The sequence below is a fragment of the Aspergillus campestris genome, assembly GCF_002847485.1.
Source record: "Aspergillus campestris IBT 28561 chromosome Unknown P168scaffold_12, whole genome shotgun sequence".
In the NCBI taxonomy this organism is placed as follows: Eukaryota; Fungi; Ascomycota; class Eurotiomycetes; order Eurotiales; family Aspergillaceae; genus Aspergillus; species Aspergillus campestris.
In genome coordinates this window covers 741,728-765,915 of record NW_020194347.1, presented here as the reverse complement: position 1 = coordinate 765,915, position 24,188 = coordinate 741,728, and the positions used below count along the sequence as shown (strand labels likewise).

The window sequence follows — 24,188 nt, the reverse complement described above, 5'->3', positions numbered from 1 at the left end:
AGTAGATACTATTATATGAATATATTGTTTTATTATGCTTGTTATTTAAATATTCTTATTCTGTTGGCTCTATATTTATCTGGGAGTATCATAATCCTCCAAAGACCAAGGTGTCCATGTCACGAGACTGCCCGCTGTTATATATATATCATTCTATACATCCATACTTTTTCCACCTCTGCGACTCTAACCTGACATCAGCAGAGAAGGATGGTTATCAAACAGCCACAGTATTACCGAGGCTTTTCAGGTTCCAGTGAGACAGTCTCTCTACCCCTCATTTGTACTGGCTTGGATTTGCAACATCTGATGACTCCACTGATCATCTATCCACTAAGAGATAGCAGAATGTACTAATCTCCACCACGCCACAGAAAGAGAAGAGTGAAACGAAGAAATCAAGCACAGGTGCATAAAACTGTCTTATTCACTGGCAAGATTCTTATCCATGATACAAATACTTGATGACTAGACCAGTGAATGGATCCAGAGTGCAGGGAGTCCAGCTTCCCCACTTTCTCCTCTCCTCGGTCTAAACTAGGTTGATCATCAGCGATGCCACCTACTTGGCACTGATTCCCTTTGATGGGCTCATTCACTCCCCCTGATCTCTTTCCACTATATAAAGAGGGGCTCATGTCCGTGGTCTCCCTGCTGCTCTTGTCCTTGCAACTACCCTCTGTCTTGTTCAGTATCACGATACATCATCACCCTGTCGACAAACTCCCACCATCATAACTACATTACTCCTTACTGAGAATATTACAAACATGGCTGCTCCTGAGATACCTACCAAGCAGAAAGCGGTCATCTATGACCAGCCTGGTACCGTGTCAACCAAGGTCGTCGAGGCGGATGTTCCTGAGCCTGGTGCGGGCCAGGTCTTGATCAACCTGTACGTGAACACCCGTTGATTGCATCGTACCCATCACAAGTCAAGCTTTGGGAGCATAATATCCAAATCATCTTTAAATCTCGATTCTCTAACATATCCGCTGAAGGACTCACTCTGGTGTCTGCCATTCCGACCTTGGCGTCATGACCAATTCTGTAAGATCTTCCGCAGCCCCCCCGCTAAAATAGATCGGTCCTGAAAACTGACCCACTGCAGTGGAAGTTCTTTCCTTATCCGACCCAACCCGGCCAGGTTGGTGGCCACGAAGGCGTCGGCAAGGTCGTGAAGCTGGGCCCCGGGGCGGAGTCCTCTGGCCTGAAGCTCGGTGACCGTGTCGGAATCAAGTGGGTCGCTAATGCCTGTGGAAACTGCCGTATGTCTCATGCTTCCCACTAAATCAATTTCACCGAATGTCGGAATTGGAGCGTAGTACTGACGGAACACAGAGCCTTGCCATGCCAGCGCCGATGGACTGTGCTTCAATCAACAAATCTCGGGTTATTATTTCCCAGGCACCTTCCAGCAGTACGCCCTGGGCCCCGCCAATTATGTGACCCCGATCCCGGAGGGGCTGCCCTCAGATGAGGCTGCTCCCATGCTCTGCGCCGGTGTTACCGTCTACGCCGCCCTCAAGCGCAGCAACGCCCGTCCCGGCCAGTGGGTTGTGATCTCCGGAGCCGGTGGTGGACTGGGCCACTTGGGCGTGCAGCTTGCAGCCAAGGGAATGGGCCTGCGCGTGATCGGCGTCGACCACGGCAGCAAAGAAGAGCTCGTCAAGGCGTCAGGCGCCGAGCACTTCGTCGACGTCACCAAATTTCCCGCAGACGACAAGGGCGAGGCTATCTCCGCACATGTCAAGTCACTGACCGACGGCCTGGGCGCGCATGCTGCGGTCGTCTGCACGGCATCAAACGCCGCCTACGCCCAGTCACTGTTGTTCCTGCGGTTCAACGGCACCATGGTCTGCGTGGGCCTGCCTGAGAATGATCCCCAGGCTATCGCCACAGCATTCCCGGCTGCTATTATCGCCAAGCACTGCACCATCACCGGATCAGCGGTGGGCAACCGAACCGAAGCGATCGAGACGATGCAGTTTGCCGCGCGCGGCGTGATCAAGTCCCACTTCCGAACGGAGAAAATGGAGAACCTGACCCAGGTGTTCCAGGACATGGAGGCGGGTAAGGTGCAGGGACGGGTTGTTCTCGATCTGTCGTGAGTAGTTTGTTGATTTCTTGAAAACCGGGAATATTTGTTTGGCGATGGTTTGTGTTTTGGCTTTGATATTTGATTCGAACTTGGGTTCACGGATGATGATGCCATGCTCAAGTTGATGGAAGGTTGAAAATTGGACGTTATGAGGAAGGATAATGTGTATTTACCACGTAGGATTGGTCTGCGAGTCAATTTTATTGAAAGTCTGAAAAAAAACTGCAACGTAGCACCCTTTATGGACACAACCTATAGAGCCTACGACCTAGCACACCTGCATGCAAATCCACGGGCTTCTCGCAGAAGCATAGAACACATGTCTAGTGGCTTTACTACTATAGTAGGTAGGGTCCATTTCTCAGTCTTGAGAGTTCAGATATTTCAGCCCATAATAGAACGCCCCCCAAAGCGCGATATGAGCAACCATTCAATAACAATCTCTAACAAAAATCACAAGAACACTGGGTATTATGATAGTAAACCACACAAATTCCACAGCCCAACCAGACTCAACCCAGCCCATCAACCAACCCACCCCTACCGCGTCCGTTTACTCTGCCCCCTAGGCGCAGCCGTAGACAACCGTTTCTGACCCAGCACAGCCCCCACAGCCTCAGCCCTCCGAACCAGCCCCCCAAGCTTCAATATATACGCCTTCGGCGCACGGTTCACCTCCGCCTTACGCTGAACAGCCATCAACCGATCCCGGAACTGGTGGAGCGCCGACGCAGGCAGATGCTCCAGGGCGTCGAGCACAAAGCAGCGCCCTGTCTCCTCGGCAGTGCCGATAAGCTGATGGTACAGATTGCGGCTGTCCTCGTCTTCGCCGTGGAAGGTCGTCCGGCCCCATCTGTTGCCGTCTAGGGCGTCTTTGTTGCGACTGCAGATGTCTTCGAGGAGCGTGATGAGGGCCTTGGATGCGCTTTCTGTGCCGTGCGGGGCGCGCGCGATGATATTGCTTTGGATACGGTAGACGTTGAGTTGGATTTTGTGGAGGACGGTGCGGACGTCTATGGGGTTGGTGTTGTTGTTGTCATCAGCGGGGAGGTGGCCCGTCAGGGCGTAGCGGTCGAAATCAGCGAGTAGTTTGCGAGATTGGCCCTGGATTTTATCAAAGTAGATAGCTGCGCAGGCGCCGGGGGCATTGCCTTGCACAGACGGGAGTAGACCGCGTCGTCGTGGGTAGCTAGTCTGAACATCGTGGCTTCGAAGTCGCCCTGGACGACGCACTGCTCTGGGGTGCGGCGGTGGGCGGGGTCGTCTGTGAGGTCGGGGCGGAAGTCTTCTGGAAGGATGGTTGCGCTGAAGGCTGTTATGATGTCTTTTACCTTTTGAGGCCGGGTCATGCCGCCTTCGGATTCGGAGCGGATGTAGGGCCAGTTGTGCTGGTCTGCGATCTGCTCTAGTTTTCCGTGGAGGAGGCGTTCGATGCGGGGGTGGCCTGGGGGGTGGCCGTCGGTTGATAGTGGGATGGTGTTAGGGGTGTCTTGGGGGGTGAAGTTGCTGTGAAGTCTGTCGAGAAGCCACTGGTTTGGTCTTAGTATGGCATGGAGGAATGTGCTTCAAGCGCGGTGAACTCACGAAAATGTGCTGACACGCCACATTAGGACGGCTCACAAAGGTCAAGCAAGTACAAGTATAGCCATCCGGACCAACATGCACCTGTCGATGCTCCGAGAGCTGAAAATGATACCCCGTCGGCCATCTACTGCAAGTGGTTATATCGAACTCGCTCGCTAGCCCGACAAGAGCTCTCGCTTCGGCGTCGTTGTCCAGCCTGTCGAGGCTGTAGTTAATTCCGGAGCTCCCCTGTATCGTAGACCTTTCAGGAGACGCTTCTTCTTCTGATTCGCTCTCCTCTGAGCTGCTTTCGATTTGCCCACTGTCAGGACGGGCAGGTCCCTCCCCCGGGAAACGTCGATCGGGCATGTCGCTGCTAATCGAGAGCCGGTGCAAACGCCTGGTAGGGAGTGACATGAGAGGATCGATTGTTTGAATGGGATTTGAATTGCTTGAATCAATACTTTCGTAATCTCGAAATGAGCAAATGTTGTCGAATGTGGTAGAGCAACTGCCTGTTCCGAGCCGAGGATTTATAGAGTTATCACGAACCATGGATGAGAGCGGGCAATTGAACCACAGCTACCACTGACTGGCACATCGTAATTCGATCTGTATATGCGACCCCACACTTATCCAGAAACCGAGATAATAATGGCATGCGCCGCACTTTCAGCCGCGTCTGCCTTTGCCGCATGGTCACGGCCCTTCCATGGAATCTCGCAGGGCTGCCGCAGACACCAGTATTGCCAATCTTTCAAGGGCACAGGAGATGGCTCGTCATTGCGTATCCTACGCCTAGGAACCGGAACCCTAGTCTCGCTATCCAGGGTTAATAAATCCGTGGCACGCGGCACAGGAACAGTCCAGACTTAAACGAGAGGAAGGATGCCCGATGGACATGAGATTTCAATACAGTAATTCGAGATCTGTGCCAGATGGTGTCACTATGGCAAAGGACCGTCGAGATATCCAGCTTCCAAGAACCGTGCAGGACAAGCAACCCAAATAGAGCTGACGCATGAATCGTTGGTCACGGGTTTAGGTCTCTTCGTGGTACACGGTTGAACACGCCAAAACTAGCACAGGAACCAATCGACAAGAGGATATACTTCCTTTGTCAACGTCCAGTGTGGCGCAGGCGCAGGGTAGATCCTCTTCCTTTGTCTTCGGACTTTCCTCCCCGCAAGTGATAGTTATGTTCCATGCGCCGCACTCGTATGGGAGTTGCGGTAGCAATGTATGAGGCCTGAAAGGGCAATGTTAAAGGCCATGAGTGTTGGATAATATCTAGACCGTGCCTTACAAAAAGCCCAGAGCCACATACTTGGTTTTATCATGCCTACCCACATGAACGGGGTCTATGTGACTGTTATGGTAATATACACTTTGGCTGTAGAGCGAGCCACCTGAGCGTTCTTGCACCCGTCATTTAACGCGGCATACAGACGGTAGTACCCCATAGACGGGGCAATAGATGGATGAGGCTGGTATATTGCAGATAGGGAGTATAATCCGTCTTCATAGTTTGTGTATTCTCTGCATACCCAGGTAATCCGTTGCGTAAAGACCAAAGCGGCACAATAAGGCTTTCAGCGAATGCGCCACCTGCGGTTGTCAAGCCTCGTTGAGGGGCGCGCGGCGCAGATACTTTTCGGCAGGATTCTATGAGCGTGTGATTATCAGCCACGGGACTTAGAAGGACAGGACTCTATGTTAGATTCATTACCAGTCGCTCGTGGTGGAATGAGTGTGTGCTATCCAAGCCTTGTGGAGGACTCACCAAGTGATCGCAGTATTGAGCTGGCAATTCACGGCCTAGTAGCCTACCTACTCTGCTGCCTAATTGAATAATCCACGCGAAAATATAAAGGTCGCCCAAGATGAAAAGAGGGTCTTTGCATTGAAGATCAAGACATTACTACTATTTGTCAGAAGTACTACCTACTAAGCTAAGACCAATACAATGAAGAAAAACAAACGGCTCAACTACTATTCAAATATTGGGTGGTAAGTACAAATTCAGGCTGAAGGATTATCTTGAAACCAATGGAATCTACATGTAGGATCCTACCCTTCAATTATATGTTGTAACGCATGGGAATGCGAGAAAGAATCGTATAAAGGGGTATAAAAAGAAATTCGTAACCTCGTGAATTCATCGTCACCGTTGTGGATGAAATGAAACCTGCACCGAGTTAAGTCTTGGCTCTGGCCGCATTTCTCTTCTTTGCGTCGTCTAGTGCTTTTCGAATTCTCTGCCAATGGTCCGGATCTCCGGTCGGTTTGTTGGCGCCAGGGCCGACGGTAGGTGCTCGAGGCCCAGGGAGCAGACTGTCGATTGGGTGGTCGGTTTGGACGGCTTCAGATGGGATCTCTTGTTCGACCACAGGGCCTTTCCCAATGGCCGTAAGGAGTTTGTTGATGTTGGACGTGATTTCCGCCGGCCCAGCACGAATACTGTCCAGCTTGGAGGCAAGATCGCGCTGAATCTTAGCGTCTTCTTTCTTCTTCTCCTGGTCCAGTCTGCGGGAGACACTTGGGTCGGCATTCGAGTACCGTGCCTCTGCGACAGAGACACAGTAATCTGCGTTGTTGAGCCCCGAATCCGCGATGCCGAAATCGTGGAGTATCGACTCCGAGTCCTGCCGGAGCGATTCAACCAAAGTGAATACCGACTTTAATGTCTGCTCTATCTCGGCATCGGTCAAACCAGAGGCCTGCAGAGCCGATGCATCCAGATCCGTCACCTTGGCGGAGATCTCATCAATAAGACTTTGGTTCTCCCCTAGTCCGTGCATGATCGCGTCATCGAAAGAGTCCATGAGCCTGTTCGCACGATCATCGCGATCCTTGGCCGCTTCCAGAATGTTCCGTCGCTCCATCTGATCGAATTCGCTATCGAGCTGTTTCAAAGCAAGTGTGTCGCCCATGAAAACGAGCGGTCGTCGTTCGGCCTTCTTCCGGCGACGCTCGCGATCCAGGGCAATCCCCAAGCGTTTCTGGTAACGGATCTCCAGCTTCTGATAGATCGCATTGACAGTCTTCATCGTATGTGACAGACTGGACCTATCTTTGCTTGACTCCTTGATTTTGCTGCTTTCGTTGTCCAGCTGCGCTAGTGCTGAATCATACTGGGTTCGAAGAGACGATATCTCCTCGTTCAATCGACCATCCAAGGGATCAAAAACAGTCGCAATAAAATCCGCTAGTTCGCCCCGCTCTTCCTCCAACTGAGCCCGTGCTTCTGTCTGACGGAATTCTTCCTCCAGAAGATTGATATCGGCATACCCGATTTCCTTGTCGTTAAACAGCGCATCGATATGCGCCTCTGACTCCTCTTGACGGCGCATTCGCTCTTTGTCTAGTTCTTCCCGGCGAGACCTGCGAGACTCTTCGGTCGACTTTAAAGTCTCAGCCATATAGTTGAAATTGTCCGGAACTCTTTCGAGCTCTTTCCTCGTGGTGACATGCCATGAGCTCTCCGACTGTTTGGAGAGAGGCTTGGAGACCATCGAGCGCAATTCATCCAAAGGACCAGGCATTTTTCCTTGTCGCAGGGAAGCTGGTAACAGCGAGGGAGAAGATGCTCCTTGGCCTTCGCTCGTCCGATAGGCGACACTTTTCTCTCGGATGAGACCAATGAAGGTCTCGTCCTGGTTATCCAGGCCCTGGGCTGCCGTCGCGGGACGGGGGATCGGCGCGTTCGCCATGAGTCGTCCGCTTTCTGCAGACGCCTGGCGCAAAGCCGAGTAGGCTTGGTGTGCAGGCCGGTCGAACTTCAGTTTGTCAGAGCCCCTCTGAGGACCTTCAGTGTAGCGGAATGGAGTATATATTGCTTGTGGGGGGTTGGTCGCCAGAGGTGTCAACTCCTGTTTCTGTTGGCTATTATCGCTGGACGGGGGAACTGACGTCGACCGCATAGATGGGGCATGTGTGTTCTTGTCGGGGCCGTATTTGCGAGTGGTTGGTTGCGAGGCAGACCTATGCAGATCCACATTGGCAGGCGTATGCAGTCGTGGTAGTATGGGGCGCCCGCCGGGACTATAACTTCCATCTTCGGGATCTTCTGCCTCCGCAGGATACGAAGGTGTCTGAAAGCTGTCTTCCTCTAGCTCCACCGGTATCAAGCCAGAGTCAATAAAAGGGGTGACGGCATCTGATCGTTCCGCCGGCGGCCCCGAAGGTGTCGCTTGTTGCCTAGCGGTGTCCTCTTCAGTTTTTGGACCCTGTTCGACATTATATAGAATCTCTCGGAGCTTCGTTTCCTTGGCCATAAATGCAGTAAAGATCTTAAAACGCTCCGCATCGGAATCGGCGACCTGTTCCTTATGGAGCATTGCCACAAATCGCTCCAGAGAGGATTTCGACCAAGGCTCCAAGTTCTCGCAAGGATCGACGGGTTTCGCAGGGGTCACCGGCACCCCTGTGTGCGCATTTGCGCCACCAGGGGTGGGACTTGGACCCCCCGTATCTATGCGTAGTTGCATGTTCTTCTGATGGCTCGTAAAATCCTGCCCGGACTTGGGCGTTTCTATCGGACTGGCTTTCTGCTGCAATGGGGATGGCGCTTGGGCCATGCTTTCCGTTTCTGGTAGCACCGGCTGATTCCAGGCTTCGATCAGCCCATCAATGTGCTCTGCGGTCTCAGCGCCGGCAATGCTACTGTACTCGGACTTCGCGCTGTCTACTCGGACGGGCCTGGTGGGATCTCGAGGTGCGTATCCGGCTCCCGGGCTCACCGGCGAGTACTTGGACTGCATCCCAGTATCCTCATGGGCATGCGCAACCCGGATCGTCGGGGACACATTTGACGGTGACGCAGCGGCCTCGGACGGGTGGGCCGGCGGCGCGTTGGGCACCGCGGTGCAACTTTTCGGGGACAGTGTTGCGGTCGGCTGCCGCGAAAGGGTCGTGCCCTTTCTCGGCTGCATTGCTTCTGCATCTTCAATGTATCCGTGGTCGGCAGAAAAATGTTCCCAGTCCGAAGGCCCGACAAATCCGGTAAGGGGATTGGCGGGAAGAGCGCTGTGGCTAGTCTTGGGGGGCACTGGTGGAGCGATCGTGGAGTGAGGAGATTCGGAGGTAACTTGTGTTTGGTAAGTCCACGGGGGTTGAGGGGGTGGTCGTTCGGCCAGGTCATTGTACTGAAAAGGCGGCGGCGGAGGTGGGGGCGGGGGCGGGAGCGGAGGAAGAAAGGCGGCACCCGAGTGGGATTGAGGCGGGGCGTAGGGAGTGTTCGCGAACCATGGCTGGCTATGCGCCGGCGGAAACGGTGGCCTATGGGAGTCCAGCGGGCTCACCTGCGGAGACGAGTCCTGGTTTGTACTTGAGGGTCGGGGCTATGCGACAGCATGAATTAGGGGCTAGTTCCAGTTGTCACACTCGGTTGGTTCAGCTATCTTCTTCGAGCACTCACCGGCAGTGGTGGGGGTGTCTTGATATGTGGCTGGCGATTAAACTTCACTCCCCACGCCGTGGTGTCCATACCTGTCCCAGGCCGCTGAACCGGAGACAGGTCTGCGCCGGTCGTCGCGGTTGTTTGAGATGCACCGGACATGGGACCATACGTATTCGGGTTGTATGTCGGGACTGAAGTCGGTGGAGGGGATACGGCGCTCAGAGGCCTCGCTGGCTGCTGTGGATGTGGTGACAGACGCCATTCTGGTTGGGGAGGGCCAAAAGCCTGTGAGCCTGAGGGATTCGAATAAGGATTCGATCCAGCCATGACTGGCGCACTTCTAGTAAGGATACGAATTCCAAGAAGAGGGGTATTAGGCGATTATGAGATGCTCGTTGATCATGATGGAGGGATAAATCTAGAAAGAGAGGAGATGGGGAGAGAAATAAACGAGAGGAAAGAGTCAAGTGAGAGAAAGAGAGAGAGAGAGAGAAGATCGGATGACCTGGAGTTGTTGATCGACTTGATCCCGTGATGATCTTTCTTCCTGCCCTCTTTTTCTTCTTCTTCTTCTTCTTCTTCTTCTTCTTCTTCTTCTACTTGAATCTCTCCCCGTTTCAACTTCTGTCGTCACTTTTCCCCCGTCTTGATTTTGTTTATCTTGACTACTTGATTCTATTTCGATTGTTCTGTTGATCATTGTTGTTCTCCTTTCCTCCAAAGCAGTGGATCGGAATTGGTTGACTATATTTAGTACGTACTAAAAGGACTCTAGTGCGCAAACTACCCAGGAACCACCATTGACCCCAGACACGACTAGTGGGATTCCCATCTCATTGCTTTTATAGGCCCGTATAGGGTAGTATAGTGGATGGTTTGCTTCACAGTCGGAAAAGATGACATGCTTCGCCACTTCTTTGACCCCAAATCGACCGCTCAGAACAAAGGAACACAACCACTACAGACATGGCAATGGCACTTCTTTCAATGACAACCAAGGGTTCAAGATGCTTCTTTGTTTCCCAGAATCAGAGGAGTGCTCGCGCGCCGTCCCAGGTGTGCCATTCCTTTGTCCTCCATGGCATTTCTACTCGCGCAACACCCCCGTCCTGACCCAGATGATTCTGAGTCTGTCTGTTATTATCGGATAGCAACCTGTTTCTCCTTCATCGATTCTCACTATATTGCAATATCTATCCTACCGGGTTCACCCTTGAGACATAGACATCTACAATTGCTTTTTTTTTTTTTTTTTTTTTTTTTTTTGGCATCAACGCCCGAAGACCCAATGCAGCGTTTGAGAGAAATTTATGAGCGACATCCACCCTCCGGAGCCATCAAGCGCGCTCCGTTTCCGCCGGCGCCCAACTTGCACAATGAGGTGACCTTTGCGCCACATGTGTGTCGCGACGATGCGAAATTGGCCTACCGTTTGTGGTCTCTTCCGGATGGGGAGCTGGGGGCTACCATGGGTAACCAAGCCCGCTTTTTGGATCCAATCTCGGCTGAGGAATCGGCAGCCATGCCCATGCATGTGTTGGCCAAGAACGTCTATGAACATCTGATGCGAGACAACCTAATGCCGCCAACAGAGGGGGAATGGGAGGCCAAATGGCGGGCGACCGGGTTGGACCGAAGGAGTTGGGGCTATGGGGAGATTCTAGACGATCTACGGGGCGACAAGACCAAAGTCGTTCGGGTCCATGGGTACGATGTCCTGACTTCAACCTACTGGACGGTCATCCAGTTGAGAGAGGAACTGGAGAGGCGCGGGGTCCTCTCCAGGGGTCTGAATTCACGCGAGTTACGCGAACGCCTCTACTACCACGAGCGATATAGCTTTCTGCGGCGCAGCGATCTCTCGCACTGGGGGATCGCCCGAGGAACTGATACAAGATACACCGTCCAACTTGAGGACGGGAATAACAAGCGCTATAACTGTCTCGAGATGTACACCTGCGCCATTATATTGAGCCCCTACAACCCGGCATACTGGCTGAGCAGAGCCTACTGTCACTATCAGCAGGCTTTCTTTGACCTGGCTATTGGAGATGCCTACCGCGCACAACTCCTGTACGAAGTGCTCTTCGACCCGTTGCGGCGGAACCGGCAGTCCAAGCTCTACACGTCGATTTGGCATGCAATCGAAGAGCATATTACGGTTGCTGCGATGGGCAATGATGAACGGGATGTAGACGCGTTGGAGATGATGCGCCGGGGAAATGGAGTCAACTCTTTCATCCCGACCCTTCGGAAGGCCGCCCAGAATATCACCAATCTCAGTCTGCTCGCGCTCCAGGGTTGGAACGACCATAGGATTATGGAGAACAATCTCAGGCAGAAAGCCATCATGCCGGCGCGTGACTCGGAGCCCTTCACGAACAGGCTTTTGATCGTGAAGCAGCGGTGCCTCGATGACATACGCGAGAGGAAGAAAGGGGCGGGGCCTTTTCTCTTCCACGAGACGAACAGCGGGAGCATCCCTGGTGGCCGAAGATACCCATTTGAGCTGGATGATAAATCCCGCTACGATGACGAATTCGTGGACCGACTGAGCCAATATCTGTTTGCTCGGAACAATCGGCCTATTTGGACGTCTTGTAAGATCGAGAAGAGAATGTTTCCCGACGACGCCACTACCACCGATGACCAGGACCAGGACCAGGACCAGAAGCCGGGCCTCGGGGTGTTCGCAGCGGAAGATATCCCGAGTCGAGATCTGATTTTTGCAGAAGAACCTTCGATGAGAGGGCATCTCAACTGTTCTAGGTTGTATGGGGCAGAACCACCGTTCGAATACCGCGACCCTAGATGTGAGAATTGCCGTAAGGATATCCCAGCCGACACCTTGGACAGATATGAGGAAATCAAAGACCAGTTGACCGGAGACGATCACCCTGAAGGGTGCAAATGTGCCGATGCAGAGATATCAGCCCTATTTTGCCCAGCACAAATTCTAGAAGAAGGCCAATTGTCTTGCGCGCAGATTGCTCGACAACTTTACCATTTTGGGGCCTGCGGAAAGAGCTGGGGATGGCTCCATGATGCCATGCGACCTTGCGCATCCATCTACCTCACGGCCGGCAAATACCACTTTTCACACTCCAATGAGGACCATGGCACGCTGCTGAGCCTTCTTCTAAGAGAGGTTTTTGACGTGACACTCCACAGGCGTGAGCAGAACCCACATCTCATGGCCCATGAGATCGACGAGCTTCTCGTCCTAGAAGACCACCACGATTGGGACTCGCGGAGCTTCCCATTCACCCTGGCAGCCAACATCCAAGTCCCCTTCAACATCCTAATGCAACTGGGGGTGGACATCTTCCGCGATCTCAGCTTCGACACCTGGGTGATCCAAACCGTCTTAAGGAAGCTAATGGTCAACGCCCTCCCGTGGGATCGCTCCTTGCGAGGCACTAAAAAACCATATAGAGACAAAACTCTGCCAAGCGCTGGAGTGCAGCACCGATGGATAGCGGATCCAGGAAATTTCGAACCCCACGATCCGGACTTCAAAAACCTATATCTCTTCCCTGGGTTCAGCATGTTCAACCATGCCTGCGGGGACAAAAGCAACGCCGCATGGGCTTACGACAGGCAGGTCCCGAATCGCGTGATGGTATGGGCCACCAAAAACATCAAGCAAGGCGAAGAGATCCTCCTCTCTTACCTTGACGGGCCGAAGCCGCCCGTGAGATCGCTGACTCGGGTCCTGGGCAAGCCCTGCGCTTGCGGCGCCGACCACGATGACGATGGTACATATGCAAGCAGGGATCCTCCGCCTGTCCCTCCGCCTATAAACCCTACTCTGGCTCCCCACCCTGCCAAAACCCTCATCCCTGCCAAGGGCGCCGGCCCTACCAAGGCCAAGGCTCCTACCAAGGCCGCTGCCCCTACCAAGGCTGCCCACCCTACCAAGGCCGCCCACCCTCACAAGGCCATCAATCCTCCCAGAGCCAAGGCCCTCACAGTCGATGAATTGATCCACGTCGAAGAACGAAGAGGGAGAAGCGAGCACCAGCGGAACAGACAGAATCGCGCTGAAGAAGGGGACGATATTCCCCAAGGAGATGGTACAGAAGAAGTGGATATCCCACAAGGAGATGGTGCAGAAGAAGGGGATATCCCACAAGGAGACGGTGCAGAAGAAGGGGACATCCCGCAGGAAGATGGTACAGGAGAAGGGGATATCCCACAGGAAGATGGCGAAGGAGAAGAGCAGGCTGATGGGCAGGCTAAGAAAAAACGTACGAAGGGAAACCCTCCTGCTGGTGGCCGAAGGCCCAGACGGAAGGTTGCGAGGCGGTAACTTTTTTATTATTTTTTGTTATGTTATTTTTGGTTTTAGTTGTTGTTCTGCTCTTTTCTGCTCTTGTTGTTATTCTGTTCCTGTCTTCGTTTTTGTTCTCGTTCCCGTTCTCGCTGCTTGCTCCTGTTCTCGTTCTCCTTCTCGTTCTCGTTGTTTTCCTTGTCTTTGTCCTTGTTATCGCTTTTGTGTCTGTGTCTATATCTGTGTTTGTGTTAGTGTTTGTATAAGTTCACTTCTTTGTTTGTCCTTTCCTCCCGACCTAGTATAAATGCTTGATCAGTGTAGATGGACAGGAACAGTATTCTGTACAATTTTTTAGATCCGAGTAATAGTGAGCCCTTCAAATTTTTCCATATTCTTCTGGTGCATGATCATTTCGGGACAAACAGGTGCGATGTCGGCCATTGATCATGTTATTTGCATCTTTTTTTAGTCTCTATTCGTTTTCTAGGTATTGCTCGTCCGCATCAATGTATTGACACCGTATGTTGAATAAAAGGGCAGCATGTGCACGTACAATATGTGCCTGAATTGGAACACGCTCCCTGGGAATAGTACAATATTTTATACATTGAATATGGGAAGCTGGACGATGGATATCCCAGACTGTAGGGATGCTCGACTGGAGGAATCCACTAATTTAAACGTGACATGTAATAAAGCCAACTCATGTTTCGATTCAATCATTGAATTGATTTATGTGGCAAAGAATCCCACTCAGCTACAAAAGACACCTAGACACTTCTGAGCTCTGTGGGGTGCCATTTTGTAGCCAATCTTATATTGCGACAGGTTATTTCCTTACAGACTTCATCATGTCATGCCGTCCATGTTCTGGGGACATTTCCAGGCCATTTCCAGGCCAATCAAATTCCCGAGTCGTCCTGGAAACGCTCCGTAGAGTTCGCGTCATTCAATTCTCCGATCCGATTATCCTGCCATATGCCCCAGTTGCTGCAGGTAGTCTGATATTGCTGCGCCAAGAAGGCCTCGTCGGGGGATAGATTGGAGATATTCTCGAGATCGAGTTGTTTCTTGAGCTTCTCTCTCCCTTCGACAATCTGCAGAGCTAAGCCATCAGAGGCATGCCAGGCGATATGGCAGTGCAATGCCCATACGCCGGGGTTGTCGGACTTCCAGGCAATCACTAAATAGCCATTGTTGGGCAGGAGGACGGTATCGCGCCGCAAGGGATTGTCGAGTTGGAGGTCCTCTAGTGAACCGTAGCCCTGATATGGGGTGGAGGAATTCTTGAGGACGACGAAGTCATGGCCATGCAGATGGATCTGGATACGGCAGATGCCGGTTAGCTGAATCACAGCGGGTCCCAAGATGAAAGAAAGGACAAACTTACGGGATGATAGGCGGGTGGTACAACAATGCCTCCACCAACCTGTTTTTCAGCTCTCCCTCCAACAATCAACATGTAGTTCCAAACGTCCTCGCCATCCTTAATTGGCTTTGAGTCTATAACCGCAGTGTGGTCCCAAGTATCAGGTTCGAGTTCGTCCACATGATCCACTGACGGCTTTTTGTAGTCCACCCGGGCATGATCCTTTAGAATTTTCCAGGACCATACCTTGTCATCGGGAGCAGAGTTAGTGTCCTTGGTAAGATCCCACTGCCAGACACTGAGAGTAGTGTCGATGATGTCATATACACTGCCGTCACCGAGCTGAGGGATCGCGGGGACGGTCCATTGGACCATGGGTTTATAATGCACCATGTCTTTACACTCAATGGTGTAGTTCATAGGGCTAGTCTCTGGTACAGGCGGCGAGGTTTCATTTCCTGACGAGTACCAGAGAATCCCCTGTCTCGCGTCGGGTGCCCGAGGACGGAAACCATTGCAGCCTTCCGCTGGATATGTTCGGATCCAGAAGGATGATCCGTCTGGGACATCTTCCCTTGCTTCAAGGATAACGTGATATCGCTGACCTAGTACATTGTTAGTCGGGCGTGGCATGCTTAGAATCATACTGTCTACCCACCATTTCCAAGGCGGACATGGTTAGTCTCAAACGGTTGGACCGCCACTAAATCAATGCCGATGACAGTCACGGTATGCCCATCGATGCCGAAAACGAACGTGGTATCCGTGGCGGCGTTGATAAGCATGAGTGAATATCTTTTCCCCTACACCACGGTAAGATTAGTTCCCACCCCCTTTGGCGTACTGGGATGCCTAATTCGACTTACTCCCTGCACAGGTTGTGTGTACTGGTTATCAGGGAATTGTCCAGCAAAACTCCCTATCAACCGTCAAAATTCTGATATCGACTGTCTATTTGCGACTGTCTCGTTCCACCTACCATGATCGTTGATGAGAATGCTCTCTTGGTTGGGAAAAGGCGGGCCAAATTGCTCTATATAGTATTCTTGGAAGGCGCTCCGGTGATTGTGGTCAGACAATACAAGAGGGTACAGTGGTTCATCGTATCTTGCGGATGTCGGTCCGTGAATAGTCAACGGACCGAGCAAGCCATCCGAGTACTGCAGACTGTAGTGGCTATGGTACCATGACGTGCCATACTGGGTGGCATTGAAGATGTACGTGTAAGAGTCTCCGGGGGCGACTGGGCACTGCGTAACCCCGGGTACCCCGTCAACAAGGTTGCTGTTCAGAAGTCTAAGCCCATGGAAATGGATTGCAGTCCCATTTTTGACCTCCGTCAAGTTGTTGTGGACAGTGATTTCTTCCTCTCTTAGCCGACCATTCAACTTCCGAGGGGGGGGAGCTACTCACTGAGTTTATCCCCCCAGCAAGCCTCTGATGCGAGTTTGTTAGATCCTCATATCGCAAGCGGATTGCGGAAAACTTACGGATCCACGGGCCTGGATATCTTCCATCGGCAAGTGGCCTGCTGCGAATTTTTCTCCCGTCCCATACCTGGACATCACTTTCAGTGACGGTGATGTGATACTAGATCAGTTGTTAGCCATCAAGGGATCTGGGGAAAAGAGGTTGGGAAGACTCACTTCTCTTGTCGTGCCAATGGGAGTGCGAGTATCATAATCGGTGGTGATGTTGTATTGAAGGTTTGGGTCATCTTTATGCGGAATCCATTCATGATTCCCCTCTGGGCGCGAGGGGAGATACCCATCCGCCACCATTGCCCTGTAATCGCACTTGATAGGCTCGCTATCTGGATCTCCAGGGTCCGGCATAGCGCCGGGTGGTACCCAGGGTTCAAACTGCTCGAGGTGAGGCTTCACATGGCCTTCAATCGGTGCCGGTACATCTAGCTGGGGGCCCAGAGGGTATTGAAGACCGAGATAGTTTATGATCGTTATGAAATACCCCGATAGAAGCATCGTGGAAGCCTTCTCTTGGAAAATGGGTGTTTAGGCTAGCGTTCTGATGCTCCGCCGGAGTAGTGTTAGGGAGTTATATGATGACGGGCTAACAGAGCATGGGTCCATGACATAGACAAATGACAAGTACACTTTCAAGGATCGTTCTGCATACGGAAGGAAATACACCCCGGAACTCTCCAGGCATCTGGCCATACCTTATAGACGGTCTGTTTCGATTATCTCGGACCGCTGCGGAACGACTCGTTTTGTTGCAGTAGGGCTGAAAGGCTGACTTGTCTCTCCACCATCTTTCCGAGATCCAAACACGATCGCTTTCAGCAGTGGTATTGCTGTGGACGGTCAGTTCTGCTCGCCATGCTTGCTGGGCACTACTAGAAGAGATCTGACGACTACGAACCCCATATGTCATATTACCATAAAGGAAATGGTGGATACTGTCAGGATTGATAGGTATATTGAGTGGAGTGAGTCACATATGTCATGGCCCAATTTTCTTAGTATGTCGTGGAACATGTTTGGGCCAGCCAATGGAACCGTAGTTACATCAATTTTCCTCCACCCGACAGAACAATACGGTCACCACCTGGCGTGCCAACGGTATGTAGCTCTCGTTACATCACGGTTGGAACGTCGCTGAGACGTTGTGGATAGACGTCGCCAAAGCCCGCCCAAGCCCATGGTACCGGTACCCGTCAAGGACCCAGCCTTGGGTCTTAGTCAGCGAACCTGTTGAAGTGAGGATCAAGGTGATGGTGGGAAACTGGATATTGTATGATGAGTCGGTAGAGGAGATGGTAGAAGTTCTTGAGTCGCATTACCTCATGGTGCGAGGAGTAATCATGAGGGCAACGGGAATGTCGAAGCTGTATCCAGCTCAGACGAAGGTTGGCAAGGACTTTTCCATATGGCAGATGAATCCGATTCTTACTGACAGGGGGCCGTGAAGGAAGATGACCATCAGCGTACTAATGAAGACCGCGGGGTGGTTGTCTCAAAAACCTTGGTTGGAGTAGACAGGATCATTTTTCCTGTCACTTTTTTATTTGGACGATAAACTCGAGGAGTTGAGGTTTAAGGTAGATAAAATGAAGTATACAGTAATAGTCAGGAGGTAGATGAGCCCTGGAATATTTATATCCACAGAAAGGACTCTTAATCTTAACTCACCTACTGACTTATCCTCCTCCCTCACTCACTCGCTCACCCAGCTCACCCACACCCATTCTCTGGTTTAGCATCTATCACTCATAGAGCGGCAAGGGCTGAAAGGCTCAGGTATTGTTTGACCGCGTTCATAATAATGGCGTAAGTACGACCTGAGCGGACGGGAAGCTGTAGTTAGAATAGAGGTGTGCTTGAGATCATACCAAGGTACCGTGTTTATACGGGTCTAGTGGCTTGGACAAAAACCCAGAAACTTTGTTCAAGACTAGAGAAGAAAAGTATACCTTTTTTGATTTAGCTGGCAGATTGATTAAGCTGGCAGACTCAAAATCCTGATCCGTTATTCAATCCCCACGAAAGGTCCAGATCCAGGTCGCTCAAATTGCACCACCCGCCGAGGCTGTCGATTGATGCAAACGAAGGGAAGACCTCAGGGTCATTGATGGGAGCGTCGACATCCGGGGCGGTACCTTCCTGTTCTTCGCCATCCGACAGACTTGGCACGTCGCTAGATCTGGCTGTTTCACTCTTGCTCGCCGTCCCGGTCTCAAGGTCGAGCACACGGCGCGCAATGATCTGAATCTCGCGCACATTCCTGGCAGCCCGCGGCCACACCTCGCCGATCGCCAAAAGACACCCGATAGTCATGCGAATTTGGCCCCTTGCAATCGCCAGGTCCTTTCCCTGGAGCACAAATCTACATGCTGATAGCAGGGACAGTGCTCCGCCGCTGATCATGCATGTAACGAACGGGGTATGGTGGAACTGGCGTGTCGGTAAGGCTAGCAGGCGAACCTGGGCCTCAACAGATCGAAGAACGCGTACAGTGTGCATATTCGCAGAATCTGATACCGGGGTGTTGGATGGGGGCTCCCGGGCACAGCTGGAGACATCCTCTACGGGGTTGAATTTGAGGTCGGAAAATGGTCGGTGGATGGCGATTGTTGTTCTGTTGGAGATCACAGGTTAAAGAGGTTCTATATCAAGGCGCAGGGACTGTTGCCTACATGTTGATGAGGCTGTGTGCTTGAAACATCAATTCGTCGATTTCTCCTGACTTCGATATGATCTCCTTGCGGTTTTTCGGTAACAGCAGCCGCCATCCGTCAAGGAAGGAGTCGGCGGCCTGCATGATATGGGTTGGGTCTTGCTTGCTGGCGCTCTTCGGGGCTGTGGACATTGCCAGGGCCATGCATCGTACGGCGCCAATCAGGTAGGCAAACGAGGAGAATGGGATACTGTCCAAGGCGAATTCGCGTGACTCAAACTCACTCAAAGATTTGGGCTTGGGGATCTCCTGTGACCAAGTAAGCCGTCTGATCAGTGGAATCACAATAATGACACAAGGGTGGTAGCAGGGTCTGTCTTCACAGTACTCACCCCCGACTCAAACTCGTGCTCTTCACACGGTAACTCAGCTGTAATGTCAATATTCCACAAATCGGACGTGTTAGTCCCCAGAGTCCCTGCGTAATAAGCATCGATGATATACACCATCCACCATGTCCTTCTCCAGCTTTCCCGGAGAGCAGCATCCTCGCCCCCGTGCAGCACCGCAAAATCCCGGAGATACATTTGGAGATCAGTCGCGAGTCGGACCACCATGTCCATTTCCCGCTTGGCGTCGGCTTCATAGCCGTACCAGAACAACACCATGGAATACAACAGGCGACATTGAACCATGGTTGGGTCCGTAGGCGGTGCTTCTGCGAGACAGGCCTCAACATGATCTTTCAGCGAAGCTGACCATCTTCGCGAGCTCATGATACTTCCAATCAGCCGTAAGATGGCAAGTAGTGGCCGGAGTCTAGACTGTGTGCTCGGATCGTGATAGAGCCGCGTGAGGTGTTTCTGGGGGAGGATGAACGGATGAAATCGGTGGAAGCTCATGTAATATGCGTCGATCAACGTATCACTCCCCATGGCATCCGTATGCACTCGAGTTGCCGCGGGCGACGCAACACCAGCGGCCTCGTCCCCCGTACTGATGGCATAAAGTAGCCCACCACTGCCGGGCGAGTCCGCCTCCCTCGATCGCGACGTCGAGCTCCGACCCTGCCGGATCCTCGTCGATGACTGGGAATTCGAGTCCCCAGCTACCCCAGCAGGGCATCTACGCCTCTCTGCGAGCGCTGCGCGGTTCAAGCCGCCGCGGCGCGATCTCGCATAATCGCAGTCTCTCGCGGTCTCCGCGCACCGGCTGCAACACGGTCGCTTCCCATCACACTTCAGGTGACGCGAGCGGCAGGGCAGACATGCCAGGGACGAGCGCACCGCCCTGCCCTTTCGCTCTGGCGATGTATTCGTGGGAGTCATGAGGATGCATGGAGTTGGGATGTGATGTCATGGCGGACGCTGTTCATGGGTGCGGGTACTCGGGACTGCTGACATTCCCCGAGATTTCGGGTATCCGGGTATCCGCAAAGCCCTGGATAGCCTCACGGCGTCCTGATGCTCGGGATTCCCCATCGCCGCCCGACACGGGAACCTGTCAAGAAACTCCGAAGAATGGCAGCTTCGAAATATATAAGACGGCGTCACAACGCTGGTTCTTGTTCTAGCATCCTCTCCTCTCACTCCAGCAGTTCATCACCACAACCCTAAACCCTAGTGCAAGCCTTCACCACAAATGGCCAACAGGATCGTCATCATTGGCGCCGGATTCGCCGGTGTCTGGAGCGCCCTCTCCGCGCGATGTCTAATCAACCAGGCCAGCAAGGCCAGCGAGTTCGAGATCCTAGTTGTTGCCCCGGAGCCCGTGCTGGTCATGCGTCCACGCCTGTACGAGTCCAACGCCTCCAGCTTAGTCCATAACCTCGACACTCTCTTCCAAGCTGCAGACATCAAGTTCATCCCCGGCACCGTCCAGGCCATCCATCCAGATGCGCAGACCATCGACGTGCAGCCGACATCCGGCACCGCATCGAGCATCACCATCACCTACAACCGCGTGATCCTAGCCGCAGGCAGCTCCGTCATCCGGCCGGACAGCATCCCCGGCCTACAGAAACACGCCTTCGACATCGACTCGCTAGCCTCCGCCATCAAACTAGAAGCCCACCTAGAAGGCCTGGCGTCCCGTCCCGCCAGCCCCAGCCGCGACACCGTCGTCGTATGCGGCGCCGGCTTCACGGGGATCGAGCTGGCGGCGGAACTCCCCAAGCGCCTCCAACACATCCCCAACCCCCGCATCATTCTCGTCGACAACGCACCAGAGCTAGGCGCCACCCTGGGCTCCGGCCCTCGCCCCACCATAACCACCGCCCTGGACGCCCTCGGCGTCGAAACCAAACTAGGCTCAGGCATCGCCGCCGTCGACCCCTCAGGCGTCACACTCTCATCAGGCGAACGCATCCAAACCAACACCGCCATCTGGACCGCCGGCGTCAGAGCTACCCCACTAACGCAGCAGATCCCGGGCCCTCGAGATCCCTTCTCCCGCCTGCACGTCGACGCGTACCTGCGAGTTCCCTCCGCAAAAGGCGTCTTCGCCTCAGGCGACGCCGCAGCCGCTCTCGCAGACGGCAAACGTAACTACGCGCTCATGTCATGCCAGCACGCGCTGCAGCTCGGCCGGGTATCCGGCTACAACGCGGCCGCGGAGCTCCTGGGCCAACCGCTTGTGGAGTACTCGCAGCCGACGTATAACTGCTGTTTGGATCTGGGGGCGTGGGGGGCGGTCGTGGCGGGCGGCTGGGATGAGAAGAAGGTGAAGGTTTCTGGTGATTTGGCGAAGCGTGTTAAGATGCGTATTAATCAGGAGTTGATCTATCCGCCTGCTGATGTTGGGGATGCGCTGGCGTTGGCTGGGCCGGTGCAGCTTGATTCTGATCGGTTGTTTGAACAGTTGATTCGGGTGATGGGGTAGGTGGGTTGGATGTTGTTGGTTACTTTGAGGATGGTTATCATCGCTCATCCTGGTCATGGGAATGTATGCAGGATGCTATTTTAACATGATATGATGTATATCTTACTGCTATTCTGTGGGGCTGCTTTGATATCATTCTTATTAAGAACTAGTTTTAGATCGGCTTATGTCTAAAATATATTTTTGCCATTATTTATCAAATATCTCGTTATGTCAACTAAGTTTACATATCAGCTATATATAGAGCATAAAATCCTGATTTATCAAACATCTATCAATCATTCCCTCAAGATAGACTTGAAGATCAAAGGAAGTATACATCCCATACCGACTCAATCAAAGAAGCTCGTGACCAATAGCACGGGCTTAACAGAGGTTATCCAGCACCTGGCCGCTCTTCAAGTGACTGGTGAGCTGTCAGAACCAGTTTGCAGATTCAGCCAATCGACTAATCAGCTAGTAATACAACATTCAAGAGACATGTCTTATAAATTCCATTATATGCATACATACAGACAGACACGCGAAGCCCAAAAACAACAGGTAGAGTACAAAAAGATAAATCTTTAGACAGGTCTTGGGGCGATGCTCAAGAATATAAAAAAAGAAAAAGGAAAAGAGAAATGAAACAACAGAGGAAAGCGAGAAGTATGCAGCTAAGCACGCGAGGATGCTTCCAACAACTCAATAGAAGGGGTGGTCACTATTGAGCAGCAACACGGAGCCGCTTTCCCAACTTCTCAAGCTCACCGATCACGCCGTTGCCAGCGAGAGTCCACTTCTCGGAGACCATCTCGTCGCTGATCCTTTCCCGAAGGAGTCCGCTGCGAGCAAAGTATTCCAGGAAGCCGCGGGCTTCCTCGCGGGAGAGGCCGCCCAGGGTTTGCACTTCCACGGGGCCCTCCTTGGCGGATGCGGGCTTCGATACGTTGGCGATTTCCAGCACGCGCGGGTCGGGGTTGCTGTAGGCCTTGGGCTGGGGGAATTCCGCGGAGGAGGGGTTGACGCCAGCCTGGCGGGCTTCCAGTTGCTCCAGGGCAACTTCGAAGGTGGGGAGGCTGGGTTTGTTCGAGGCCGAGGTGGAGTAGAGCAGGAGGCCTCCGTTGGGAAGAGTGGGGTTTTGAGAGCCAGACTTCAGCAGGGAGAGGAAGTGGCGCACGAAGACGAGGTCGTGAGCGTGGATGGGCTTGGACTCCATGTTCAGGTATTCGGAGTTCTTCATCCAGTGGGCAAGGCCGTCGACGGTCACGAGCATGGGCGGACGAGGCTTGAAGCTCTTCTCGAACCCGGCGGCAGGAGAGGTGGCGCTCAGTTCGGTCCACAGCGCCTCGAAGACTGGCCAGGCCAGGGCGGGGTCCCGGATACCCATCTTGGTGAGATCCTCCAGCGTCGTTCCCTCCTTGACGGGAGTTTTGAGAGCAGGGTGGTTCTGGGACACACGGAGGTCCTTCAGAACAGCTTGGTTGGCGATCGCGGTGCGAGAAAGAAGGGCGGCCGTGGAATCTTTCTGGACATAGAGGTCGGGCTGTTCATCGGAGAGCGGGGCATAGCCGGTGTGCGCCAAGGTAAGTTCCTGCGCTGTAAAATTGTTAGTGGGAAAAAAGAGAGGGATGTAGAGAATACGCACCATCAGGCACAGAGAAAACAACCCAATTCTTAGTGAAAGCCATAGCCATAGCCTGCAGCATATGGACCGTCTTACCCGAACCCTTCGGGCCAGTGACAATCTTCTTCACAACCTTCCCCTTATCGGCCCCATCACCCGAGATCCTATCAAACAGTCTACCCATCTCCAAAGTCTCGCGTCTGACAACCGTACCCGGACGGCGGAAGATGGACCAGCCCTGCTTCGGCTTGAAAGCCTGCACAGCCCTCAACTGATCAAGCATAGTCACCGGCAGACCGAGCACATCACCATGCAGATGCGAGTCGACCATCGTGTCTGCATCGAAATCCTGCATGCCTTCAACCTCAAGGGCGTTGGGATTGCTGAGAACAATGCGCTTGCGCAGGGCCTTGCGTTCTCCGATCGGAGGCGGACGGGGCTTATCGGTGGGCTTCTTCTTCTTCATCCTGGCGGACTTGGCCTGGCGGTACTTGGGACCGCTGTCCAGGCTGCGACTCTTCTTCGTCGGCATGGGAAAGGCGCGCGCCGTGGAGGTGTGGAACGAGGCGGCTGCTGAAGCTGCCCTGGGGATAGTAGCCGGGGCCGAGAGCAGAGGACGCGGAGTCGGAAGCCGCGTCAGGCAGCTCCAACAGAAAGAAGAAACCATTGTGGCTGGAATACTCTGGCGCAACGGCCAGAGACTAACAGTCAAACGGGCCCTGAGGAATTGAGGGAGGGGATGTGTGGAGAGGTGATGTCCGGTCGAAGCATCAAGTAACAGAGAGACCGTGATGAATTGGTTTGGGAAATTCGGAGCACAATTTGGGATCGGAGCGGAAGAACTTCCCTTACTCC

The 24,188-nt window shown here is 53.0% G+C and overlaps 8 protein-coding genes across 8 annotated transcripts; 3 read left to right on the top strand and 5 right to left on the bottom strand.

The window, feature by feature from the left end:
• Window positions 1-770: 770 nt before the first annotated feature.
• On the top strand, window positions 771-2,111 carry P168DRAFT_242816 (zinc-dependent alcohol dehydrogenase; the record flags this gene model as incomplete). Its single annotated transcript, XM_024833826.1, has 4 exons — window positions 771-895; window positions 1,002-1,050; window positions 1,112-1,268; window positions 1,342-2,111. 4 exons carry the CDS (start codon window positions 771-773, stop codon window positions 2,109-2,111), a joined length of 1,101 nt encoding a protein of 366 aa, XP_024689847.1.
• A 530-nt stretch (window positions 2,112-2,641) lies between these two features.
• P168DRAFT_299535 (uncharacterized protein) lies at window positions 2,642-4,081 on the bottom strand (the record flags this gene model as incomplete). Its single annotated transcript, XM_024838351.1, has 3 exons — window positions 2,642-3,228; window positions 3,264-3,630; window positions 3,686-4,081. The coding sequence occupies 3 exons, from the start codon at window positions 4,079-4,081 to the stop codon at window positions 2,642-2,644; spliced, it is 1,350 nt and encodes a 449-aa protein (XP_024689846.1).
• A 1,564-nt stretch (window positions 4,082-5,645) lies between these two features.
• P168DRAFT_274934 (uncharacterized protein) lies at window positions 5,646-9,682 on the bottom strand. The gene is made up of 2 exons (XM_024835455.1): window positions 9,084-9,682; window positions 5,646-9,006 (listed from the first exon to the last, which is right to left on the bottom strand). The coding sequence occupies exons 1-2, from the start codon at window positions 9,390-9,392 to the stop codon at window positions 5,863-5,865; spliced, it is 3,453 nt and encodes a 1,150-aa protein (XP_024689845.1). The 5' UTR covers window positions 9,393-9,682; the 3' UTR covers window positions 5,646-5,862.
• A 621-nt stretch (window positions 9,683-10,303) lies between these two features.
• Window positions 10,304-13,713, top strand: P168DRAFT_293069 (uncharacterized protein). Its single transcript, XM_024837736.1, has one exon. It carries the CDS (start codon window positions 10,354-10,356, stop codon window positions 13,375-13,377), a length of 3,024 nt encoding a protein of 1,007 aa, XP_024689844.1. The 5' UTR covers window positions 10,304-10,353; the 3' UTR covers window positions 13,378-13,713.
• Window positions 13,714-13,837: 124 nt separating this feature from the next.
• P168DRAFT_329953 (uncharacterized protein) lies at window positions 13,838-16,969 on the bottom strand. The gene is made up of 8 exons (XM_024841529.1): window positions 16,357-16,969; window positions 16,201-16,300; window positions 16,124-16,147; window positions 15,690-16,073; window positions 15,577-15,629; window positions 15,369-15,513; window positions 14,732-15,315; window positions 13,838-14,663 (listed from the first exon to the last, which is right to left on the bottom strand). Exons 1-8 carry the CDS (start codon window positions 16,690-16,692, stop codon window positions 14,244-14,246), a joined length of 2,046 nt encoding a protein of 681 aa, XP_024689843.1. The 5' UTR covers window positions 16,693-16,969; the 3' UTR covers window positions 13,838-14,243.
• A 1,214-nt stretch (window positions 16,970-18,183) lies between these two features.
• Window positions 18,184-20,175, bottom strand: P168DRAFT_242746 (putative C6 transcription factor; the record flags this gene model as incomplete). Its single annotated transcript, XM_024833820.1, has 3 exons — window positions 18,184-18,808; window positions 18,867-19,156; window positions 19,240-20,175. 3 exons carry the CDS (start codon window positions 20,173-20,175, stop codon window positions 18,184-18,186), a joined length of 1,851 nt encoding a protein of 616 aa, XP_024689842.1.
• Window positions 20,176-20,433: 258 nt separating this feature from the next.
• P168DRAFT_293065 (NAD(P)/FAD-dependent oxidoreductase) lies at window positions 20,434-21,892 on the top strand. Its single transcript, XM_024837735.1, has one exon. It carries the CDS (start codon window positions 20,489-20,491, stop codon window positions 21,725-21,727), a length of 1,239 nt encoding a protein of 412 aa, XP_024689841.1. The 5' UTR covers window positions 20,434-20,488; the 3' UTR covers window positions 21,728-21,892.
• A 307-nt stretch (window positions 21,893-22,199) lies between these two features.
• Window positions 22,200-24,105, bottom strand: P168DRAFT_274921 (mitochondrial 37S ribosomal protein mS29). Its single transcript, XM_024835454.1, has 2 exons — window positions 23,355-24,105; window positions 22,200-23,305 (listed from the first exon to the last, which is right to left on the bottom strand). Exons 1-2 carry the CDS (start codon window positions 23,998-24,000, stop codon window positions 22,431-22,433), a joined length of 1,521 nt encoding a protein of 506 aa, XP_024689840.1. The 5' UTR covers window positions 24,001-24,105; the 3' UTR covers window positions 22,200-22,430.
• Between the last annotated feature and the right edge of the window lie 83 nt (window positions 24,106-24,188).